Source organism: Calliphora vicina, chromosome 2 (assembly GCF_958450345.1).
Source record: "Calliphora vicina chromosome 2, idCalVici1.1, whole genome shotgun sequence".
In the NCBI taxonomy this organism is placed as follows: domain Eukaryota; kingdom Metazoa; phylum Arthropoda; class Insecta; order Diptera; family Calliphoridae; genus Calliphora; species Calliphora vicina.
Genome location: NC_088781.1, coordinates 59659062 through 59685630, shown reverse-complemented (window position 1 = coordinate 59685630; position 26569 = coordinate 59659062). Strand labels below are relative to the sequence as shown.

Genomic DNA, 26569 nt, shown 5'->3' with positions numbered 1-26569 from the left:
TGTGTCGTTCATATGGAAAAGCATTAATTACTCTAGGTACATGCCTATTAGTGATTCAAGAATTGTACAATTTTAGTTTTCAATACAAAGTCAATTCTTTTCGTTTTCAAAATATGTAAATTTATATAAACATTCCAATAAAATAATCTTCTTGTACAGAAATCTTACCTTTAACTAATTAAATTCTTTCTAATTAGAAGTACTGTTTTCTTAATAATTTGTTTTTTATTGACAAGTAAAACATTAAATAATTTCTTCAAGAAAACAAACACCGGGCACTCGTTATTTTAGTTGCAATTCGGATTTAGTTGCAAGGTGGATTCCAGGCAGCGTTGCCACTCATAAAATATTTTTCCTACCAAATTTCTGATTAAAAACTACCAAAACAAGGTGCATTTAATAAGGTGCCATCGGCAGCACAGCTGATTATAGAAATAGCACGCACAAATGTCAAACTACATATATAAAAAATATTCGCCCGTACACCCGTATGTCAAACTCTATATATAAAAAATAAGTGAATTCGCCTGTATTTATTTCAATTCGCCACTGCTGTCACCTTGTTAAATACGCCTTGATATAGAGTTTGACATACGGGCGGATATTTTTTATATATGTAGTTTGACATTTGTGCGAGCTATTTCTATAATCAGCTGTGCTGCCGATGGCACCTTATTAAATGCACCTTGGACACCACCTTGCAAGGCGTATTTAACAAGGTGACAGCAGTGGCGAATTGAAATAAATAAGGTGAATTCACTTATTTTTTATATATTGAGTTTGACATACGGGCGTACGGGCGAATATTTTTTATATATGTAGTTTGACATTTGTGCGAGCTATTTCTATAATCAGCTGTGCTGCCGATGGCACCTTATTAAATGCACCTTGGATGGCACCTTATTAAATGCACCTTGCCACCAAAGTAAATTAATAAAGTAGACTCAGTAGAACAGCTGACTATTTTTTTTACTTTGGTCTGAACTGTCAATTCACTTGTGGTTGTTGTGGCGAAAAATACAACAAGCCCAAAAGCAAAAACAACAACAGGCAACTTTGACAGCTCAGACCTTAAACCAAAAACAAAATTGCTTGTGGTTTTTGTAAATGTTGTATTTGTTGTAGTACTGTCGCTACTTTATTAATTTACTTTGCTTGCCACCTTGTATATAAATTCGCCTTGGAAATAACATAGTAATATTTTAATTCGCCTTGATTTTGACATTTACCGTACATTTTAACAAAAACTAATTTTCCTGTAAAAAGACAAATTAAGGGGAAAAATCCAGGAAGAGTGGTTTTCCAATGACAAGGACATTTGCAAAAAAATTTGTTGATTCCATGAGTCGCAGATGCAATCAAGTTGTGAAAAACAAAGGTAGAGCAACAAGATTATAAAATAAAATAATTTTTTAACAAAAAATATAAAGATGTACCTTTAAAAATTTAATCCTTTTACACGTTTCTATTATTTGTTCCTGTAAAAATATTGACTCTTCACATTGTTAGTCTTTTAATGTACTTAAATATAAATGAAAAGAGGAATGATTATGTAAACTTGAAAATACTTACAAAATTTGAGAAAAAAAAACACTCGTTTCTATTATTTTTTCCAACACTGTATGTATATCGAATGAGCATAACAACAAACATAGAGAAACAACAAGAACGGAAACTAGAAAAAAACTCAAACCAAAATTTTACTCAAAATAATCACACATACGAGTGTTGTTTTTGTTTTCACATTATTTTATTTACTAATACATTCTCACCACTTAGGTTTTTGACAACTGAGTTAGGTCTTTGACAGCAGAGTTTCCGCTCTATGTATATTTCTCTATGACAACAAACTTTACAGGAAAACCTTTTTTGTGATTATTTCCATAGAGAAAATATACATAGAGCGGAAACTAGAAAAAAACTCAAACAAAAAAATTACTCAAAAAAGTTACATATACGAGTGTTGTTTTTGTTTTCACATAGTTTTGTTTACTAATACATTCTCACAACTTAGGTTTTTGACAACTGAGTTAGGTCTTTGACAGCAGAGTTTCCGCTCTATGTGTTCTCTATGATTATTTCCATGTAGTTTGTTTGAAATTTTTAAACGAAAGTTTTATTCGAAAAATTAAGTTGGCCATAAAAGTTTGTAAACAAAATTTTTTTTAATTTTAACAAACAATTTGAAAAAGGATTAAAATTTTGGAGGTTTAATCCGGGAAAATATTTGTGCTAAGGTTTGTTTTATCCATTTATTGAAAATAGGGGTTAACGGTGTACAATTTTTTTTAGAAATTTTGCGAATTGCGTTATCCTGTAGATGATGTTTTCTAAATTTATTATCTTGCAAGCACCATCAAACAAACTATTGAACCTTCATTGGAGAGGACAAACATAATTGAAAAAGCGTATCAGTGAAAACGATTTTTATTGAAAAAAATTGTAGTATTAATGGATTATAATATTCCTTATAGGTTTTACTTAAAATTCATAACAGTAATGAAATAGGGCTAATTCGGCAAAATATGTATGGCCAAAAAATTTGTTTTTTGCGATCTCGAAAATCGCAAAATTTAAATCGCAGCACAGTGGAAAATTTTGGTAATTTTCGGATCAAAAATCTGTAACATTTGAATGAATGCGGATTTTTGTAAGTTTTTTTTTGTTGAATTGTTGGGACTTTAAGCTTGAATATAAAAGTTATGAAGGTTAAAAATACATTTTTAATTTTTTTTTTGGAGTTTTTGTATAAAAGTAATAGTACCTCTAACTCACATATTTTACCGATTTCAAAATTTTAACCAATCATGGAGAGACATCGAATTAATCTTTCATATATGTCTGAATATTTCATGAAATTATGTATGTTTTTATAAAAAGTTTAGTATTTTTTTTCGTAATTTTTTAAATTCTACAATAGTTATTTTAATTTTTTTCTATGAAAACCTACTTTTTTGCACAGCGTTTTAAAGATAATGTTATACAGTAATGCCTCGGTTTACGGTATAACCGAGGCATTATGGCGTATGATCTAGAACAAGGCGTATTAACAAGGTGAGTGCATAAATCAGCTGTTTCTTAATTCGCTGTGGTTTTATGTACACTATATGTCTAACTTTGTTTATGTTTACATTTGTTATTGTAAATAACATAGTAATATTTTAATTCGCCTTGATTTTGACATTTACCGTACATTTTAACAAAAACAAATTGCCTGTTGTTTTTGCATTGTTGTATTTGTTGCCGGGACGCACTCACCTTGTTAATAAACAATAAAGAGCAATCTAGAGTGCAGATGGCAGTGTTATAAATAATGGCAGAGGTTGCAGTCAAAGTAAATTAATAAAGTAGACTCAGTAGAACAGCTGACTATTTTTTTTACTTTGGTCTGAACTGTCAATTCACTTGTGGTTGTTGTGGCGAAAAATACAACAAGCCCAAAATCAAAAACAACAACAGGCAACTTTGACAGCTCAGACCTTAAACCAAAAACAAAATTGCTTGTGGTTTTTGTAAATGTTGTATTTGTTGTAGTAGTGTCGCTACTTTATTAATTTACTTTGGTTGCAGTCGTGAGTCAGTTTATCAGAGACGCTATTTGAATAAACATCAACTGAGTGCCTTAAAGTGTGCTGTATTTTTCAAGTGAATTGGTATACATTATAAAGTGTCTGTATTTCTAAGAATTTATAAACGTGTATAAAAAAACATTGAGTGATTATTTAATTCTGTTGTTGTACATTTTAAAAAAATAAAGAGTTGTTACAATTTTCAAACTACTAAACGGCTTTTATTTGCAATCAAAAGTATCCGGTTTATTTAAAGGAAATAAACCAGCGTTTTGAAAAGGTTAAAACGTAACAATATGAAAATCAAACCATCTGAAAGTATGAGTTATTTAAAATTCGATTAACGTCGTTTCGATCGCCTTTTTCCGGAACCAATTACGACATTAATCGAGGCATTAATGTATAGACAAAAATGAGACTTTACTTCTTAAAATCGGTTTATCAGGCCTGTCACACATTTTGTTCGAAATGGTTTCAATTCCGTAGTTTTGATTCCAATCGATTTCGTTTTAGGTTCTTCAGATTCCGTGTTATTTATTAATTTCAAAAATCTTATATATAAATAGGCCACACGTTTTTTTGTGGTACACTTTTAAGTATGTTATTGTCCACCAATATTGATGAAACATATATGGTTTAAAAGATTATTTTCTCTAGATGTGCACAATATAATTTTTTTTTAAAAATTATTTCCATAAAAGTGTTAAAAGGCGTTCTAAATTTGCTTGAAAACAACAACAACATGTTTATGCACATCTAAATACACGTGTATTTGTACACAAACGTGAAAAAATATTTTTGCGTATACTCAAAGTAACTGTATAATTTCGTTATTAGTGGTCGAATTTTGACCACCAGGCGATCCTAGTATTTAATAATTCCGCATTTCTAATTTTAATTTGACAGCGTTCTTTATATTGAATCAAAAGTGAAGTTTTTGGAACATAAATTGATAAGACAATTTTTGAAAAACAAATAATTACAAAGAAATATCAATTCCACTTTAAAAACTGAAAGTGGTTTCATTCCCAAAGAAATTTTCGTTTTATATCCACTTTCGATCAAAAAAAAAAAAATTACCTTGTAAATTAAAAATTGTACAAAATTTTTTTTTTTTATACTTAAATTTTTTTTTTTAATGCATATGACTGAGGGAGAAAATACTGTTACGTTTTAACCTTTTCAAAACGCTGGTTTATTTCCTTTACATAAACTGGATACTTTTGATTGCAAATAAAAGCCGTTTAGTAGTTTAAAAATTGTAACAACTCTTTATTTATTCAAAATGTACAACAACAACAGAATGAAATAGCCACTCAATGTTTTCTTATACACGTTTATAAATTCTAAGAATTACAGACACAATTTATAATGTACACGAATTTACTTGAAAAAAACACAACACACTTTAAGGCACTTAGATGATGTTTCTTCGAAAAGCGTCTCTGATCAACTCACTAACGACTGCAACCTCTGCCACTATTTATAACACTGCATTACCATCTAGAAAGCTCTTTAACTGTCAAAGTTCGAATATTCTAAATCATACGCCATCTGTGGTGTACTTTCTACAATGTTCTTTAACTGATTATTCGAACTCGAATACAGCGTTGCCAACTTACAATCAAATCAATTGAAAGCTTTTATTTAACAATGCCCACAGATATGTTACAGTTTTACAGCACTGTTACTTGAAAGCATTATGCTACTTTTAAATCAGCCGTTAAAATCGTTATATTTGAATTCAAGTACAATTTCGTAACACTGCCCCCCGCTTAAGCCTGTTCGTCCCGAATAGGCATAGATTCACTTCTCCCATATGCAGCTATTCGTTCTAGATGTACGACCTTAATTCCCGATATCAGTCTTCCACATTTCCGTATTCTATAAACCATGTCGTCCAATTTCTTAACTGCCCTATGTGGTCCTTTGCAGTGATTCCTTAATTTGGATGACAAACCCTTATTACTTTGTGAGCTATATCTGGTTTTCATTTGGTCATTTATCATTTTAATTCGGCTCCGAACGAGTTCATGCATTTCTTTTTCTGCTGAAGCACCTTCACCCATCTTGGAACACGGCCTGATGATCTTTTCTCTGCGGGACAGACCTATCTCTCCAACAGGAACCATTCTGTCGTTGCACTGTTCAACGAGGGCCTCCATTGTTACATGGCCACTTTTCACATCGCTGGTTCCAACACCAACAAACCATTGTCTACACAATCCTCCACTTCCTCACGGGCCCACACCAAATCCTCTGACTGCGGTGGCAACCTTTTGTGCTCAACGAAAACTAACTTTCTTACTTGAGACTTGCTCTCATATCCGACGTCAAGGGGTATTTTAACATTTCGCCAATTCATGACTTTTTGTCCCATATCCAAAGTAATGCTGTGATTAATCATGAAGTCTGCACCAATGATTACTTCGTCCACAATATCGGCAACAACAAAGACATGATTTACGCTAATACCACCAATAGTTAGTTTCACATTAACTTTACCATGGACAGTGGCAGGCTCTCCAGTAGCGGTGCGTAGACTTATATTGCAAATTGGTTCCATCGATTTCTTTACTAAATCTGTTCTGATGATAGACTGCGACGCTCCCGTGTCCATAGTAAGGATGTGCTTCCGACCGTTGATGTACCCACTAGCAGTAAGATTGTTATTTTCCTGCTGCAGTGCTGATATGGAGATGGTAGGGCCATCAGGTGTGGGTGTCAGATCCTGTCCCTCAGTGCAAGCTCGCTTTAAAGGTGGCTCCTGTAATGCTTGATGATTCGCCAGCTGGTTATTTATTGATGCTGAAACATATCAATAAATTCTTTAACTTCAGCAAGAAGTTTCTCGTTGTTTACTTTAGAAGTTTCATTTGTTTCTTTGCATTTTTCCATCATAGCAGCAAACATTGTGCTTAAATCCATGCTGCTTGTTGTTGAACGTGTAGAAACTTCCATTTCTTCCTTATACTCGAATTCGTAAGCACCGATGTCAATATCACGCCGCTTGAATTCGTCTATCAGCCTCTTCTGCAATTCTGCCTTGTTACCTGCTGTTGGTAGCTCCAACTTACTCAATTCTTTCTTGAGTTGTTCAACTTTTAGTTCCTCAAACTTCATGCTTATTAATTTGCAATCCCACTTCTGACACCAATTGTTACGTTTTAACCTTTTCAAAACGCTGGTTTATTTCCTTTAAATAAACCGGATACTTTTGATTGCAAATAAAAGCCGTTTAGTAGTTTAAAAATTGTAACAACTCTTTATTTATTCAAAATGTACAACAACAACAGAATGAAATAGCCACTTAATGTTTTCTTATACACGTTTATAAATTCTCAGAATTACAGACACAATTTATAATGTACACGAATTTACTTGAAAAAAACACAACACACTTTAAGGCACTTAGATGATGTTTCTTCGAAAAGCGTCTCTGATCAACTCACTAACGACTGCAACCTCTGCCACTATTTATAACACTGTATTACCATCTAGAAAGTTCTTTAACTGTCAAAGTTCGAATATTCTAGATCATACGCCATCTGTGGTGTACTTTCTACAATGTTCTTTAACTGATTATTCGAACTCGAATACAGCGTTGCCAACTTACAATCAAATCAATTGAAAGCTTTTATTTAACAATGCCCACAGATATGTTACAGTTTTACAGCACTGTTACTTGAAAGCATTATGCTACTTTTAAATCAGCCGTTAAAATCGTTATATAGTACGGGCTCGATTTGCGCAACCGAAAGGAAATCGAGGTTGTTGCGATATTCGAAATGTTGCAATAAGCAACCACTATATATGCTATTATTTTTTATTCTTTTTTTTAACAAAAACATGTAACTTAATTAACAAAAAGTAATTAATTCATATATTAAACAAAACAAAGTAAAAATAAATGGTGTAAATAAATCTTTTAATAAAAAATAACTGAATAAACAGCCAAAATTCTTTATGAGAGCAGTGTCGTCGTGAAAGTATTTTTTAGGTGCCTATGATTTGGCAAATAGTTTTGAATTACGCTTCTGATTAAAAAATTAACCAGAATAAATAGAGAAGAGAATAGAATAACTTCTGAATAATATTACATATGAAAAAAAAATAAAGTTGCACTTATCGCGTCTGATTTTTGAAAAAAGTTGCAGTTATAAAGACTCTAATGTTAAAAAATAGGCTGTTGCGCTAATCGGTCAGTTGCAATAATAGGTAGTTGCACAAATCGAGCCCGTACTGTATTTGAATTCAAGTACAATTTCGTAACAATACTATAAAATGTGTTAATGAAAAGTTGAATAACTTTGACAATTTTCATCCAGTTAAAAAAATTAAAACACTGTTTTGTTAAGAACTAAATTTTCCTTGTATATGGTTATAAATATTTATAAGCTATTATAGAAAAATAAGCTATGAAAAGCAAATAAAATCTTTATTTCTATGTTAAAACTAGTTAGGCGGCAAACGGCGTCAATAGTTAAAATCCTAGTTAAAGTTGCGTAGGTAAGCCAAAAACCATTATATGTATATTGTTACGAAATTGTACTCGAATTCAAATATAACGATTTTAAGGGCTGATTTAAAAGTAGCATAATGCTTTCAAATAACAGTGCTGTAATGGCAGACTGTAACATATCTGTGGGCATTTTGTTAAATAAAAGCTTTCAGTTGATTTGATCGTAAGTTGGCAACGCTGTATTCGAATATTCGAGTTAAAGAACATTGTAGAAAGTACACCACAGATGGCGTATGATCTAGAATATTCGAACTTTGACAGTTAAAGAGCTTTCTAGATGGTAATGCAGTGTTATAAATAGTGGCAGAGGTTGCAGTCGTGACTGAGTTTATCAGAGACGCTTTTCGAATAAACATCATCTAAGTGCCTTAAAGTGTGTTGTGTTTTTCAAGTAAATTCGTGTACATTATAAATTGTGTCTGGAATTCTGAGAATTTATAAACGTGTATAAAAAAACATTGAGTGGCTATTTAATTCTGTTGTTGTTGTGCATTTTAAATAAATAAAGAGTTGTTACAATTTTCAAACTACTAAACGGCTTTTATTTGCAATCAAAAGTATCCGGTTTATTTAAAGGAAATAAACAGGTGTATTTTTTTGTATAAAATTTAACCTAAATTTTTTCGCTCGTTCTTTTGCTTCTAAGTTCTTTACTGCATTGCGTTCTGGAACTTTCTGACTCTTATGCGACTTCAACCCAGCATTAGCTTTGGCTCTGTGCACAAAAGAATCAGAGCATTTAACTTTTCGATCTGCTTTTCTGATAGAAGTGTTCGGTGCTCTTCGAAAGACTTATTCGACTTCTATTGCCTTACCAATATCTGTTAGACGTTTTTCTTCCTGTTCCATGTTTTCTTTCAATGTTCAAGTCTTCTTATACTGTTTATGGCTTTCAGATCTGAAATTGAATTATTTTTAAGTTTTAAGGCCTGTTTCACGATAATGATTCGAACCAATTTGTATGAAAACTATTCGAAAGAATTTTAAAAACTGAGTGTTTTTCATACAATATTTTTCATTTTTCTTTCGACGTCGTGGAACAGGCAGATAATATCTGACATATTTTTAAAATCTAACGAGATTAAAAAAATAATAATTCATTGCACCAAAGATAAATTTTGGCTGGAATAGTGTGTATACGTTTTTTCTGACTCACTCTTTAGAATAAGTAAGACACATGGCAAATATTTGCGAAAAAAAGCGTAACCACTTTTTTAGCACAAATTTGTTTGACGTGCTTACTCTTACAAGTGTTTTGTAAGATCAAACAGCATCAAATAAAATAAAACAAATTTTTTTGTTTTGAATCATCCTAAGTAAAATAAGTTTTTGAAATAAATAAAATAATTCAAATGTTTTATTTAGTGGTTACATCTTTTTCGTCAAATATTTGTGGATGCCGAAGATATCTGGGGTCTTCAGAAAATTGATTTCAACAGACAGACAGACGGACATGGCTTAATCGATTCCGCTATCTATAAGGATCCAGAATATATATACTTTATAGGGTCGGAAATGAAAAATGTAGAAATTACAAACGGAATGACAAACTTATATATACCCTTCTCACGAAGGTGAAGGGTATAATAAAGGAGTTAGGAGTTAGGGGATTTTTAATAATTTACTTTATTTTCAAAGTAAAAACACCTAAAATACAACTAAACTTCAAGATCATTTTACACACAATTACTAAGGCAACAATTATTTTAATTCAATAAAAATTAGATTTTACCACAATAAAAACAAAACCCAACAATTCTACTTTCTATTTTACTTATACTTCAGAATTCTTTATATAGAAACAGTGTGTAATCGCTAGGGTATTCAATTAATCAGGTTTCTGGTTTAATCGGTTAATAGAGCAAATAATTAATCGGGATTTTGATTTATTCGGTTAATAATTGGTTAATTTAAAATTATTCGATTAACCGAATAATTTCTATTTTAATTTTAAATTGAAGTTACAACCACGAATTTTGTGTACAAAAAACAAACAAAACAACAATTCAACCAAAACACAAGTAAGAGAGCTATATTCGGCTGTGCCGAATCTTATATACCCTTCACCAAATTATACTTTAAAATAAAAATTTTAAATATTTTTAGGTTAACAAAATTTAAATTTTTTTCCAGTTGTTTTTTCGAAATTGTTTTTTAAATTTTTTTTTTTTTGAAATTTTATAATTTTTTTTTTTAATTTTAAAAATTTTTTTTTTTAGTTTTTAATTTTTTTTAATATTTAGTGAAAAAAAAATTCTGGTTAAAAAATATTTTATTCGATTTTGACCCATTGTAGGTCCAACTTACTATGGTCTTATATACGTCGTTGCACAGGTTTTTGAAATATCTATCATTAAATATCCATATTGCCTATATTAATTATTTAGTAATCCAGATATGGGTCAAAAATAGGTCAAAAATCGAGGTTGTCCTGGTTTTTTCCTTATATCTCAGCCATTTGTGGACCGATTTTCTCGATTTTAAATAGCAACCGATTTCGGAGATATTGATGTATCATTCGTGTATGTAAGTTATTTGGGGGCTTCAGAAAGTTGATTTCAACACACAGACGGACATGGCTATATCGACTCCGCTATCTATAACGATTCAGAATATATATACTTTGTGGGGTCGCAAATGAAAAATGTAGAAATTACAAACGGAATGACAAACTTATATATACCCTTGCCACTCATGGTGAAGGGTATAATAATAGCAAATATAGCAAATATATATGTACATGTGAGTTTTTTTAGGATTTTAGTGAGATCTTATAAAATAATCTTTTAATAAAAGAATAATATAATTTAAATATTTTCCTTTTAAACGATTTTTTCATTAGATTTAATAAAACTTGATTTGGAAAAAACTCTTTCGCTGATTACACAGGTCAACAAAAAAGAAAGGCTTCACTAACCACTTTAATGCATCATGGTTACCTAAGTACAAAAATTGTAAAATTTTTGAATTCTATGGAACGATTTTTTAAAATTTTTTTTTCTAAAATTGCGAATTTTTGTAGATGATTCTTCACATAATTTATGATAACTCAATAAGGGTTAGTCCGATATTATTGAAGTAAACTTAAAAAAGTTCCAATTTACATAACCTTTAATCTGTTTATATATTGCGTGAAAATGACCGAATTCATTTAATTGTGAATAAATTCGAAAATAATCAATCGATTTTTATGATCGATATCTCATTTTATTGCTATTATATGTGGGTTTATGATAAAGTGATAAACCTGAACAATTTCTGCCGTTTTCGATTTTTCATGATTTTTTTAAAACAAAAAAATTTGCTATTTTCACGTAAAAAATATATTTGTTGCTTCAATTTGTTATTATAACTCCGAAACTACTGAGCCGATTAAACAGATTAAAGGCTATGTAAATTTGAAGAAAAAACAATTAAAAAAAAACTTTTCCATGGAATTTTAAATTTGGACCATATTTGTACTACTGGAACCACAATACATCAAAATTGTGTAGTGGTTTAAAAAGCCTCTAAAATTTTTTTGATTTTGTTGCACTGTGTTATAGATGTTGGAGAAATCGAAAGCATGATAAAATATCAAATATCTCAGTTCTTTTTCTAGTTTTTTTCTAAGCTTAAAAAATGCTTGTTATACCATTGAAGTACTTTTTGGACTGTTTTAGATTTTGAATACTTTTAATAGATTCGTTACCCCCTGTCTATACTTGACAAATATTTATCATAACAATTAATGACGTTTGTTGTCAAGATAAAGTTGTCTATGCAAAAGCACTAACAATTTTGTCTTAACGAAGCAATAATACTAAAAAATGGAGACTATACCTGATATTTTTTTTATTTTGACGTTTATCATGATAAAAAATTGTCAGGTATAGACAGGGGGGTTAAGTTCTGAAAAAAGACTCGCTTCAAAAAATGTTTCAAATACATGTAAATTAAATATGTACATATGTCAATTGTTATACTCACTAAACATTGTATGTTCAAAAAATAGGTAATTTCAATTTGAATTTGTATTTGAATGAAACGGAAAAATACAAAAAAATAGTTTAAAGTGTAAAAAAAAATAATTTGTTATTGGAAAATCAGCAATTTTAAATTATTCGAACAGTAAACCATCAAAATTAATCGGTTAACCTATTGAATTCCCTAGTAATCGCTAAAATAAATGGATAAATTTATGACCAAACATATTTTTTATGATTAATATTTCCAAGGAACCTTATATATATTTATGTATGTATATCGTATTTAAAATAAATTAAATAAAGAAATAACTTTTTATAAATTATACATATATTTATATTAGGGTGACAGCCGATTTTTTTTTTAGATTTCAAAGTGTGCCGCAGTCTACAGTGAAGACAGCAGGATACGCGACTACAAATGATGCTGGCTGTAGTTGTAGTCGTGTGGCAGTTACTGAATTATTTTAAAGGTGAGAGCTAGCTGGTTCTTGTAGAAATGCATTTATAATTCAGTGTCACTTTAATTTTTTTTGTTTTAACTTTAATAAAACTTCATTTAGATTTTTATTATCTAATCTATTTCTGTTTTGTTGCTGGCAAAAATAGAAATTAGTCTAAATCGGTTGCAGCAGCAAAAGTAGTCGTGTGGCCGTATAGCTGTGCTGTGGTCAAAATAATCGTCTTTATATACTATTTTATTTTTGACAGAATGTGCTCGGTAGCCTGCTGCCTTCAATGAGTATAATGTATCAGTAGCAAGGTGTATTCAATAAGGTGAAGTTACGAACACAGCTAATTATTATTAAATTAACTGAAAAATTTTTAAATTTTGTTTTGAACAACTAATTTTGCAACTAATTCGTGTTACAAAAAAATAAAATCAGGTGAGTATCTATTATTATTATTAATATCTTTATAAAATAATTAGTTACAATTGGGGTATTCAAATGGTCTCCTATTAGGTCATAATGTCCTAATATACATATTATTTTAGTTTAAACTAATTTTTGTTGTGTTTCAATTTGTTTAAACTAAAATAATATATTAGGACATTATGACAATACTATGGCCTAATAGGAGACCGTTTGAATACCCCAAATATTTTGAGGATTTTTATTTAAAAGTATTAAAATATTTAACAACTAAATATTTAAATAAAGAAACTACTAATATCTCAGTTTTAAAAATATAAAAGTAATAAAAGTAACCACTAATTATCACTCTTTAAATACAAAAGAGTCTTAGTGGTTAATTAGCAAATTTATTATTACTAGGATCGCCTGGTGGCCGAAATTCGACCACTTTTAAAACGCTTTTTACCACCTTTATGGAAAGAATTTTTAAATATTTTTTTTATATTGTGCACATTTACAGAAAAAAACCTTTTAAACCATATATGTTTCATCAATATTGGTGGACAATAACATACAAAAAAGTGTACCACAAGAAAACGTGTGGCCTATTTATATATAAGATTTCATATGTAGACATTCTCCAAATACTCCGGTACTCTTACGATTTCCTTTGTTAGTTTCAATTAAAATAACAACTCTTTTTAGTTGATGTACACTAGAATGATCCTTTAGGTATTTATAGACTGCAATACTGAGTATTAACACTTTAAAATATTAATGAAAACATTAGGTATGTCAAGAAATCGTTTAAAAAAATACATTTCTTGTTTACACGATAGTATTACAAATATTTTATTTGTTTGTTGATTGATATTTTTTTGCTAACTTTATTATACCCCATAACACAACAATATAAGGTACACTCAGTAGAAAATAAATTCTCAATTATACAATTCTTGTAACGTCAAACAAAAGAAAATATAAAAAAATATGAAAAAAATCAAAATCAAAGTTTGACGTTATGGGGCTAAATATTGAAAACTCTCCCTAGTGATTCTACCTTCTACAGTTATTGTATCATGATTATACCCTACATCACCATAGTGGGGAGGGTATAATGCGTTTGTGCAGATGTTTGTAACGCCCAAAAATATTAGTCCAACACCCACCTTAAAGTATACCTTCGACTCAGAATCACTTTCTGAGTTGATTAAGATATGTCCGTCCGTCTGTCCATGTAATCCCTGTGCGCAAAGTACAGGTCGCAATTTTAAAGATATTTCAATACATACATTTTTTTTGGCCCAAGGACGAAGCCTGTTGAAACTCGCTGGAATCGGTCCATTATTTCACCTATCCCCCCATACAAATGTCCTCCCGAAATTGGACTTTATCGGTCATAAATGTTTAATTTATTTAGGTGTCTACACAAATTTCGGTCCAAATTAGTTTTATATATACAGAATTCGAGTCACATAATTTTACGATGATCGCTTCCGAAAACCACTTTAACGAGCATAAATATCTTAAAAATGTTGGTTTACACATAAAATTCAGAAATAACTATCATATAGACATAAACTACACGACCTAATTTCATGGCGATCGGTCCATAATTGGTCGTAGCTCCCATATAAGGCGCACTTCCGAAAATCACTCACGAATATAAATTATTGATATTTTAAAGGAAAAACGATTTTGCTCATTTGCTTATTGTAGGTATTATATGTTCGGGCTTGACCGACCATACTTTCTTACTTGTTTTTATTTTATATATTCTTCACATTTTTGTTTTCCTTATTTGTATTTATAAACACTAGAGTTCGTTTGTGACCAGGTCAGGTCATTTGATTTTCGGGTATCATAATTTTTGTGAAGGTTTTTGCGCAAATAAAAATAATGGTGTCATTTTTTTTTTTTTGGAAAATTTTCACTCCTTGTGGTGGTTCAACGCACCTAAAGACGCGCATTTTGAGCACATTTTTCTGTAGAGCAAAAACGGTTGAATATATTGCAAATCTGATTTTACTAGTCGATTGTGCATCAAAAATTAATACAATTAATGTTTTTTGAATCCTTAAAAATAGTTCCAAAAACCCACAACAGGGCACAGTGGATAATATAAGGTGAATGCATATCATAATTATATTTTGTAAATGTTTGAAATTATCCATTAAACAAGTTCTATCGTAAAGCTAAGATATCAAGCAATAATTATTTGCAGAAATATATTCGAAAATGGCGACAGAACACACTACTTTCGACTTAAAAGATTTGGGGAGTTAAAGTTATACAATATTCAAGAGCGTATTCAAGGCGAATCTAATAAGGTGACAGCGCCACGTCAACAAATACAACAAGGCAAAAACAACATGCTTTTTGTTTTTGTGAAAAATTCGTCCAAATGTCAAAATCAGCTGTCAATACAAATTGAAAACAAATATTTATAATTATTTTTAAAGTTTTATCAGAACCAAATGAAGAAAATTATCAATAATATCTAGTTTTAATTGGAATTGAATTGGTCATTGGTCAGCTGTTCTCGTGAGGTCACCTTATTAGATTCGCCTTGAACGTATTTTTAATATTTATAACTAGCAGACCCGGTGCGCTTCGCCACCCCAATTAGAAGAATGAAATAGTACTATTAAGTCTCCCTTTGTGAATCTAATTGTAAATGTCTAATTTCATATTTCTGGGTCCATTATTATAGAAAATGCAAAAGAAAGTTACCACTAAAGTCACCTTTTGTGAATTCAAATTCATTTAAAATCATGTGTGCCTAAAATTATTATAAAATATTCAAAAAGTACCATTGCAATAAACAAATAGTACCATTGATTATCACTTCTGAATTCGCATTCACTAAACCATAACCCGTCAATTTTGAATTTTAAATTTGTATAGCCTTTCCTATATTATCAACTAATTTTGTTTCTATAACAATTAATATTTAAAAATTATCACAAAACCCAAAAAAAAAACGAAACCGCGGTTTTGAAATTCTTTGGTTTTTTGGAAACGCTAGATCCATTATTATAGTAAATTCACAAAAGTACGTATGAGAACAAAGAAAAAGTACCAAGCGCCTTGAATTTCCACTCACTTGGGACTAATTCATATTTCTATGTCCATTATTACAGAAAATTCATAAAGTACCATTAGAATATATAAAAAGTCCCAAAAAGCCCCCACTTGTGGTTTCCCACTCACTCCCATATAAGCTTAATTTCATGGTTTTAGGTTAATTGGTGAAGAAATTACAAAAAGTACCATTCGAATAAAGAAAAAGTACCAAAAAGTCTATCCCTAGAATTCTCACTCACTTTAGAACATATTCGATTAATATCATGTTTCTAAGTTCATTGTTATAAAAAATTCAAAAAAGTACCATTAGAATAAAGAACAAGTACCAAAAAGTCTCCCCCTGGAATTCTCACTCACTTTAGAACATATACGATTAATTTCATATTTTTATGGCCATTATTACAGAAAATTCAAAAAGTACCGCTAAAATATACAAAAAGTACCAAAAATCAGGCACTTGTGGATTCCCACTCATTCCGGTCCATATAAGCTTTACTTCATGTTTCTAGGTTCATTGGTGAAAAAATTACAAAAAGTACCATTCGATTAAAGAAAAAGTACCAAAAAGTCTCCCCCTAGAATTCTCACTTACTTAGGACCATATATGCTTAATTTCATGTTTCTAAGTTCATTGTTATAGAAAATTCAAAAAAGTACCATTAGAATAAACAAAAAGTACCAAAAACTCTCCCCTTAGAATTCTCACTCACTTAGAACCATATATGCTTAACTTCATATTTCTATGTCCATTATTACAGAAAATTCAAAAAGTACCATTAGAATATAGAAAAAGTACCAAAAAGCAGTCACTTGTAGATTCCCACTCACTCCGGTCCGTATAAGCTTAATTTCATGTTTTTAGGTTCATTGGCGAAGAAATTACAAAAAGTACCATTCCAATAAAGAAAAAGTACCAAAAAGTCTCCCCCTAGAATTCTCACTCACTTAGGACCATATATGTTTAATTTCATGTTTCTAAGTCCATTGTTATAGAAATTTCAAAAAAGTACCATTAGAATATAGAAAAAGTACCAAAAACCCCACAATTGTGGTTTCCCACTCACTCGGTTCCATATAAGCTTTATTTCAGTTTCTAGGTTCATTGGTGAAAAAATTACAAAAAGTACCAATCGAATAAAGAAAAAGTACCAAAAAGTCTCCCCCTAGAATTCTCACTTACTTAGGACCATATATGCTTAATTTCATATTTCTAAGTCCATAGTTATAGAAAATTCAAAAAAGTACCATTAGAATATAGAAAAAGTACCAAAAAACCCACACTTGTGGTTTCCTACTCACTCGGTTTATATATAAGCTTTATTTTATGTTTCTAGGTTCATTGGTGAAGAAATTACAAAAAGTACCATTCCAATAAAGAAAAAGTACCAAAAAGTCTCCCCCTAGAATTCTCACTCACTTAGGACCATATATGTTTAATTTCATGTTTCTAAGTCCATTGTTATAGAAATTTCAAAAAAGTACCATTAGAAGAACAAAAAAGTACCTATAGTTCTGTTCACACATTTTGGTACCTAAATATTATACCCTATGCCTAACACAAACTTCACTCAGATACAAATCAGCTAACTTTAATGTCGATAAGTGCAATAATTTAAAATATTAAAAAAGTACCATTAGGAGAAAAGTACCAATTTCCCTTTTCTTCCTCGAACACCCCTCAAGTTCGACCTTTAAAAGTATTCCATTTTGCCAAAATTGTTTATGCTACAGACATGTCTCAAAATATTAAAATCTGTGTTAATGTGCCCAAGAAAAAATATGTTTTAAAAAAGTACCAAACTGTTTACCCGGATTTGGCCCAATATACACCTTGGCACTCGAGTTCCAAATAACACCCTGTTAGTTAATTTTTGTATGAATCCAGGAACCAGTGTTAAAAAAATTATCAAAATTGGCTTAATAATTTCAATAAAATGTATTTTTCCGATTTTATCCCCTATTTGGTACCTTTTTTATCCCCATTGCTTTGGTAAAATTTAATTCAAATAAATTTCTGTATCGTGGTGGGAGCTCATAATAAAATATTCGTATGCCTATGTCAAATTATAGAAAAACATATTTTATGAAAAAGTACCAAAAATAAACACAATTTTTATCCCTTAAGGGTTCGAATTTCCAAAAAGTACCAAACTTATATTTTTTATTTTTTGAAAAGTAAAGAATGCGATTTAAAATTTGTTTATATGTTTATTGGTTTAAAAGATACATAGGGTGCAAAAAAAGTACCAAAATACAGTTTTTACCCGTTTTCTCCCCTAAATGTTTCGAATTTCGAAAAAGTACGAAACACCTGTCAGCTTATTTTTTAAATGGAGTAACATGCAACTTTAAGTTTTTTTGTATCTTTATTAGTTTTGAAGATATAAGGTTACCGAATTTACCCGTTTTTACCCTTTTTTACCCCCTAAACATTCGAATTTCCAAAAATCCCTTCTTATCGGATCGTTTTGGGGAGGGAGGAAAATTTCGTGATTCTAGCTTCAGCCGTTTGGGCTGTGCGATGATGAATCAGTCAGTCAGTCAGTCAGTCAGTCAGTAACGTTACTCTTTTATATATATAGATTATTTTTTTAGGATTGTTATACCTTGTTGGAAAGCGCATGTTGTCCAGATTCTATTTTGGTTATGAGTTTTGTATATGTTGTTAGCACATTTGAAATTTATTCATTTGAAATATATAATGCTTTTTGGCTTACCTTCGCAACTTTGACTAGGATTTTAGCTGTTGGCTTAACTTATTATCTATAAGATATATCAAAACTAGCAAAACAAATATCTTTTTCACTTTTGGATTTGAATCGAAACTTTCTATATAAGTGTAAAATTTCATTAAAAACTATTCATATACAAAACTTTTATTTCATTTTAAAAATTAAAATTTTCCAAAAAAATCAGCTATAATTTTTTATTCCCATATTTTTGAAAAAAGTCTTTTATTTTTAATTCTTAAAAATTTTTTACATTTTTGAAAAGAGGGCATAATTTCCTACACGTTGATATATATCCTTTACAAAATAATTAAAAGCATATTGGGCCATCTAAAATCGGTTATTATATTTTGATATCGAATATGCAATTTGAGAATTTTTGCCCTAAAGTTTAATTTTACATAAAAAATTGTTGTTTTTTAAATGAACCTGGTCCCCTCTTAACAACAATTTTTTAATTTTTTTTTCATTTAAACTATTTTATGAAAACTTAGCTTTCAGAAAGTATAAATTCCTTATACATCCTCTTACAAATTTTTTGCGATAACTTAAAAAGAAAAAAAGTTATTTTTTCCCAAAAAATTAGCGAAAAGTCGGCTTTTCAAAATTTTTTAAATTCAAATGCATATAACTTTGGACTTAGTCATTTTTTTTAAACAGTTCTTTTCTTATTTGACACATACGTATGTTGTTAGTGCAATGAAGGAAAACTGGAGAAAACCGGAAAATATTTGTATACACTGTTATCAAACTGGAGTAGGATGGGTAAAAATGTTGAAAATTTAATTTTCAAATGCGAATATCTCCTAAGCTATAAGAGACTAGGTATTTTGTAGCACTCAATGAAAAGATTGTATGTGTGTATTTTTTTTTAAATCGGAACACAAACGAAGAAATAGGATCGTTTTAAAAATGTAATATAGCCGAGGTGTCCAACTTTGAGGACCCTTGGTCGCGGCCCTGGTAGGCCCATGAGATCCATGCTCAAAACTTAAACTCGAGAACACTTCTTCTTTGCGCATGTGAAATTTCACTCAAACCAATCTAACCATTTAGAAGTTACAGATTTATTTCCCTCTTTTTTTTTCTGTCGCTTACGATAAAATTCGTTTATTGTAAAATGTAAACATTGACTTACGGTAAAATCTTAACCGCTATAATTTTGAAGTTATTAACAATTTTGATATTCTGAGAACGCTAATAAAAAAAAAAAATTATAAAATGTCGCTTTCGATAATTTGGCGCTAAGGGCTCGATATATTTTTGTGCACTGCATTGCCGATAATCTGCAATACTAAACATGCTAGACAACTACAAGATGAAGCTAATTACTGCGAGTTATGTATTTGGAAGCCATTAATTTGAATGCACATAACTTTTGACTCAGAGGTTTTTAAACAATTCTTTCTTACTATTATTAATAAATGTCTTGTTAATTAAAAAATTATATTTCAAGAAAATCGGGAAAGAATTGGATCCGTTATTAGCCAAAACCAGACCAGAATGGCTTTTCATCGTGCATGTTTAAAAAAAACTAAAATTCTTTTTGCTATTTTTTTTATGAGATTTGCGCCCCCTGTTGTGGGATTTTGGAACTATTTTTAAGGATTCAAAAAACATCAATTGTATTAATTTCTGATTCAGAATCGACTGGTGAATTCAGATTTGCAATATATTCAACCGTTTTTGCTCTACAGAAAAATGTGCTCAAAATGCGCGTCTTTAAGTGCGTTGAACCACCACAAGGAGTGAAAAACCTTCAGAAAAATTATGATACTCGCAAATCAAATTTTTTTAATTAACTCTAATAAATACATACTCGATACATATGAAAATAATTTTTTTTTGAATTATCCATATTGTCTATAGTATGATAGATATTTCAAAGACCTTTGCAACGACGTATATTAGAACACAGTAAGTTGGACCTAAAATTTTTCGTTAAATATTAACAAAGATTATAAAACAAAAACAATTTTAAAATTTAAATAAAAAATTAAGAAAAAAATGTTTTTTCCAAAAAAAGTTTATTCAAAACTAAATATTTAAGCGAATCTCTTAAATAAACAAATAAATAAAATTTGCTTCTAGAATTACTGCATAATAAACCCTACACAAAATGGATGAAATTAAAGAGTTTTTTAGACAAGCCGGTGATGCAGCCATGGGTGCTGTTAAGGATGTAATGGCTAAGGATATAAATGAAATTTTCATAAAGAAAGAGGCGGAGACTAAAAGAAAATTACCCAGTATTACAAATATGAGAGTGGTAAGTTATAATTTTTGGTACTTAAATAAATTAAATATGTATGAACTAATCGCACCGAATCATAGAAAGAAGAAATTTTACATTAATGACAACTGAACTGACAGCTTATTGCTTAGCAATAATTGCTCAGACAATCAGTAGAACAATCGCGCAATAAATTGCTACATATTGCAATTTGCCGTCTACACTCGCAAATTTCATTGACGCAATCAAATTTGACAATTGCAGCAATAAATATTGCTACGTTGAGACCTAGGATTAAGCTTCGTATTCACGGTTGTCAGAAACATGCTCAGAAAATGGTTAACACAACTATGAGAACTTATGTTGAAACATATGGTTGTTAACCATTTATTGAACATTTTCTGACAACTTTGTAAGAATATGACAACCGTGTATTAGAGGTCTTAGTTTAGAAATTGAAAGTCAATATATATAATACTAAATTTCTCATGTATTTAGAAAATTATCTGATCATTATGGATAGTGCTTCAAAATAGCTTTTATATGATACTAGCTGAACCCGGTCCGCGTTGCTGGTCTTTAGAAAACATCTTTTTGTATTGCATTTCGATCTCGATTTTAATATACATTGTCAAAAACGGCGATAATCCAACCTTCAATGTTAATACATGTGGTGGCATTTCGGCTGGTTCAAATGAATTCAAAAATTCAGTAGGAGAATTGACGACTTGTTCTTCGTTCATTACTGTGTCAATCTATTTGTATTTTATTGTTTTGCCAGGCAGTTTCAATTGTATTTGCTTATTGATCTTCTTAACATCATAATTTGTTGGTGCCAAAATTGCATGTTCCCACAGACAATCCGAATTGTTGTAGTTCGTTGTAAGACTTGGGAATATTTTGTCGACAACGTCTTGAATTCCCGGGGATTCCTTAGGGAACTTCAAAATGCTGCAATGTAAGTAATGTTTGTTCATTGCGCCAATTAGTACATCCTTGTGATTCCTGTAGTCATCATACTTATTGTAATAAAATCCGGGCAACTTTAAATCGATGCTTTCTCTTGATCGAGCCATTCGGGAGTGAACAACTATATGCTGTTGAGGTGTTTCTGCAGCACTCGATGAAGATGCACTGCGACGCATTTGCTGAAGCCGTGATTCTCGTTCTCTTCCCGTTTCTGCGACTCTAGACGTAGATGCCCTTTCGAAAACAAATTATTTGAATAAAACCGTTATTTTTTATTAAAAGTGATATGCGGAGAGTTATTCAAAATATTATTTTTTTAATAGATTTCATATGGACATTTTTTAATCATGCACCATGGTACAATCAGTTACCAGGTACAATTATTAGAGAGAGTTTTCATTATTCAACCCTAAAACGTCAAACTATGTGTTTAATTTCTTACCTTTTTTCAATTTGTTACTGCGATATTTTATACATTTTTAACGTTTTAATTGAAATTAGTACACATTTATTTAATAAAATATAGTTTTTCTTCAATTATTAATGAATTTATGGTTGAAATTGAATTTTTTCGTAACAAAAATTTAAATTCAATTATTTTTTTTTGGCATTTCCTTTTTATATTTTTTAATTTTCTTTTGTTTGACGTTATAGGGAATGTATAATTGAGAGCATACTTTCTAATAATTGTACCTTGCTAATTCTACAATGATCATGCACCTAATTTGCAAGAGTAAACAAAATTGTTTATCATCGATTGATAATATAAAAGAATGGAATGTATTCCTTTTTTCGCTTACACCAAATTATTAATTTTTAGAATGATGTTAAGCGAGAAAATGAAAATTGTCATTGTTGGAACGTTGGAAATAAAAAAAAAGTATTTATGTATATGACTTTACAGTGTTACCTTTTCTGAAGATTCCCTGAAAATTTCATTAAAATCGGTCAAGCCGTTTTTGAGTTCATTCGGAACATACATCCATTTTTATATATATATAGATGAAAAATGTTTGTATGAGAAAATTCGAAAATCTTCTTTACGATAGCACCGAATGGATCAATGTAGTATTTTAGGTGTCTAAAACCATATTCAGAAAATTTCCTTTCCAATGATACCAGTTTGGAGCTAATCGGTTGGATGGTCTCAGAGTCTATAACGGACATAGGTAGAAACATTTTTTGTATTTTATATATATAGATATAATATGGTACTGTTTATTAACATTGTGAACTAAAAAATCCTTTTTGCAGAAAATTTTTATATACAGAAAAAGTGATTTTAGCCAGCCGGTGTTCAATACACCCCAGAGATTTAAGTCCCTTCACACGGCCAAAGGCCAGAAAATGTGAATATTAACAGAAAAAAAATTATATAAATTTAAACTGTTACTTGTTCTTGATTTGTTCCATAATTTTTGAGCTAGAACATATTTAGTTCTATTCTAGTTCTGTTCTAGTTCTAGTTCTGTTCTAGTTCTGTTCTAGTTCTGTTCTAGTTCTAGTTCTAGTTCTAGTTCTGTTCTAGTTCTGTTCTAGTTCTGTTCTAGTTCTAGTTCTGTTCTAGTTCTGTTCTAGTTCTGTTCTAGTTCTGTTCTAGTTCTGTTCTAGTTCTGTTCTAGTTCTGTTCTAGTTCTGTTCTAGTTCTGTTCTAGTTCTGTTCTAGTTCTGTTCTAGTTCTGTTCTAGTTCTGTTCTAGTTCTGTTCTAGTTCTGTTCTAGTTCTGTTCTAGTTCTGTTCTAGTTCTGTTCTAGTTCTGTTCTAGTTCTGTTCTAGTTCTGTTCTAGTTCTGTTCTAGTTCTGTTCTAGTTCTGTTCTAGTTCTGTTCTAGTTCTGTTCTAGTTCTGTTCTAGTTCTGTTCTAGTTCTGTTCTAGTTCTGTTCTAGTTCTGTTCTAGTTCTGTTCTAGTTCTGTTCTAGTTCTGTTCTAGTTCTGTTCTAGTTCTGTTCTAGTTCTAGTTCTAGTTCTAGTTCTGTTCTAGTTCTGTTCTAGTTCTAGTTCTGTTCTAGTTCTGTTCTAGTTCTGTTCTAGTTCTGTTCTAGTTCTGTTCTAGTTCTGTTCTAGTTCTGTTCTAGTTCTGTTCTAGTTCTGTTCTAGTTCTGTTCTAGTTCTGTTCTAGTTCTGTTCTAGTTCTGTTCTAGTTCTGTTCTAGTTCTGTTCTAGTTCTGTTCTAGTTCTGTTCTAGTTCGGTTCTAGTTCTGTTCTAGTTCTGTTCTAGTTCTGTTCTAGTTCTAGTTCTGTTCTAGTTCTGTTCTGTTCTAGTTCTAGTTCTAGTTCTGTTCTAGTTCTAGTTCTGTTCTAGTTCTGTTCTAGTTCTGTTCTAGTTCTGTTCTAGTTCTGTTCTAGTTCTGTTCTAGTTCTGTTCTAGTTCTGTTCTTATATTTATATTAAAATAGATATATAATTAATAATTCGTATAATTATTCCAGCTTGACAATAAGCATTTGGACAGTCAGAGGCCACACACAGAAATTCCGGACTTCGAAACAATACGCCAACAGTGTTTAGAAAATGGTTCTCTTTTTGAAGACCCACATTTCACTGCTAGTAATGAATCTCTAATGTTTTCAAAACATCCCAATCGCTACATTGAGTGGTTGAGACCTCATGTAAGTAACATAAACTTGTATTGGCTGCATTAAACAGAAAATGATTTAACGATTTTAAATTTGTGTAGGAAATTGCCGATGATCCACAGTTTTTCGTAGAGGGCTACTCTAGATTTGATGTCAAACAGGGTGAATTGGGCGACTGTTGGCTATTGGCTGCTGCTGCAAATCTAACTCAGGATTCGAATCTCTTCTTCCGCATTGTGCCACAAGATCAAAATTTCGAAAAAAGTTATGCCGGCGTATTTCACTTCCGCTTCTGGCAGTATGGCAAATGGATAGATGTGGTTGTAGACGATAGACTGCCGACGAATAATGGTAGATTGATATATATGCATTCAGCGAAAAAAAATGAATTTTGGAGTGCCTTATTAGAGAAGGCTTATGCCAAGTAAGAGAAACCATTTCTAAGCATTTCATTATAAAGTTTTATATTGACCATTTAAATATTTTACACAGACTACATGGTTCTTATGAAGCCCTCAATAGTGGTTTCATCCGTGAGGCTATGGAAGATTTTACAGGAGGCGTTACTGAATCGTACGATTTAGCAAAAGCTCCTTCAAACCTCTTCAACATTCTCGCCAAAGCAGCTGAACGCGATTCAATGATGGGTTGTTTTTTAGAAGAAGATCCAGATGTGGAAGAAGCTGAAACGCCAGAAGGTCTCATCCGGGGACATGCCTACTCCATTACCAAAGTATGTATGATTGATAACGTCACGACTAATCGTCAAGAAAGGTTACCAATGATACGCCTACGTAATCCCTGGGGCAACGAAGCTGAGTGGAATGGCCCCTGGAGTGATAGTTCTCCTGAATGGCGTGACATTCCCGATGAGCAAAAACATGAGATTGGCTTGAACTTTGACCGCGACGGCGAATTTTGGATGAGTTTTCAAGATTTTTTTAATCACTTCGACAGTGTGGAAATTTGCAACTTATCTCCCGATTCCATAACGGAAACCCAACAGAATGATGGCAAGCGCAAGTGGGAAATGTCCATGTTCGAGGGTGAATGGACGGCTGGTGTTACTGCGGGAGGTTGTCGTAATTTCATGGATAAATTCTGGCAAAATCCTCAATATGTCATTTCCATAGTAGATCCCGATAAGGAAGATGACGATGACAAATGTACTGTAATTGTGACCTTAATGCAAAAGAATCGTCGTTCCAAGGGTATGGATTGCTTGACTATAGGTTTTGCCATCTATCATATAAATGAACGCGACTTGCAAACCCGTCCCCTGGGCTCAGGATTCTTCAAAAACAAAGCTACAGTGGCACAATCGCCTCATTTCATAAACACCAGAGATGTAAATTGAAACAATTATGGCAAAAGTATTTACTAATTTTTGTTTCTTTCTCAATTTAGGTTACAGCTCGTTTTAGATTGCCTCCTGGCCACTATTTGATTATACCTTCCACCTTCGATCCAAATGAAGAGGGAGAATTTATTATACGTGTCTTCTCCGAAACGCAAAACAACATGGAGTACGTATCATAGTTGCATATTGCTTGTTCGATTTTATTTTTGTTTATATTATGTAGAGTAGTTTTTATAAATGTTTTTTTTCCATTTTTCTTGTATTAAATTGAATAACATTTATTGGTATTAACAAATTATGTATTTGCAATTATTTGATGACTATGGGAATGCATTTTCAACATATTTATGACTGCTCAAACAGTATACCGGGTGACAATTGTATGGGGCTAGGGGAAATCATGGACCATTTTCAATACCAAACAAACCTTATAAACAGAGAGTATTTGTGAATAATTTTAGCCAGCTGGATTCTTTCGTTTGTGCCCTTTCGTGTTTTAAACAGACAGACGGACATTTTTTGTTATAAAATAAAACAATACTTTTTATTTTTAATATTAATATAGGGAGGAAACAAACATTTTCGACAAAAATTTTACAGTTTTAACTGTAAATAACTTTTTAACTGCCTTACCAATTTTTACACGATTGGTATCCTCTTACTATGAACATAGCATATGAATTAATAGAGTATAGACATAGA

The 26569-nt window shown here is 31.0% G+C and overlaps 1 protein-coding gene across 1 annotated transcript; it reads left to right on the top strand.

Moving 5' to 3' along the window:
• The first annotated feature begins 12846 nt into the window (after positions 1–12846).
• LOC135951209 (calpain-A-like) lies at positions 12847–26086 on the top strand. The gene is made up of 6 exons (XM_065500814.1): positions 12847–12943; positions 20821–20998; positions 24361–24540; positions 24609–24931; positions 25000–25855; positions 25915–26086. The coding sequence occupies exons 2-6, from the start codon at positions 20849–20851 to the stop codon at positions 26044–26046; spliced, it is 1641 nt and encodes a 546-aa protein (XP_065356886.1). The 5' UTR covers positions 12847–12943; positions 20821–20848; the 3' UTR covers positions 26047–26086.
• Positions 26087–26569: the final 483 nt, after the last annotated feature.

Bases quoted from the DNA above. Each gene is read 5' to 3' on its own strand.
- LOC135951209 (XM_065500814.1), top strand. From the start codon at position 20,849: ATGGATGAAATTAAAGAGTTTTTTAGACAAGCCGGTGATGCAGCCATG. The intron at 24,541-24,608 runs GTAAGTAACATA...AAATTTGTGTAG, and splicing joins TTGAGTGGTTGAGACCTCAT to GAAATTGCCGATGATCCACA. The intron at 24,932-24,999 runs GTAAGAGAAACC...TATTTTACACAG, and splicing joins TTAGAGAAGGCTTATGCCAA to ACTACATGGTTCTTATGAAG.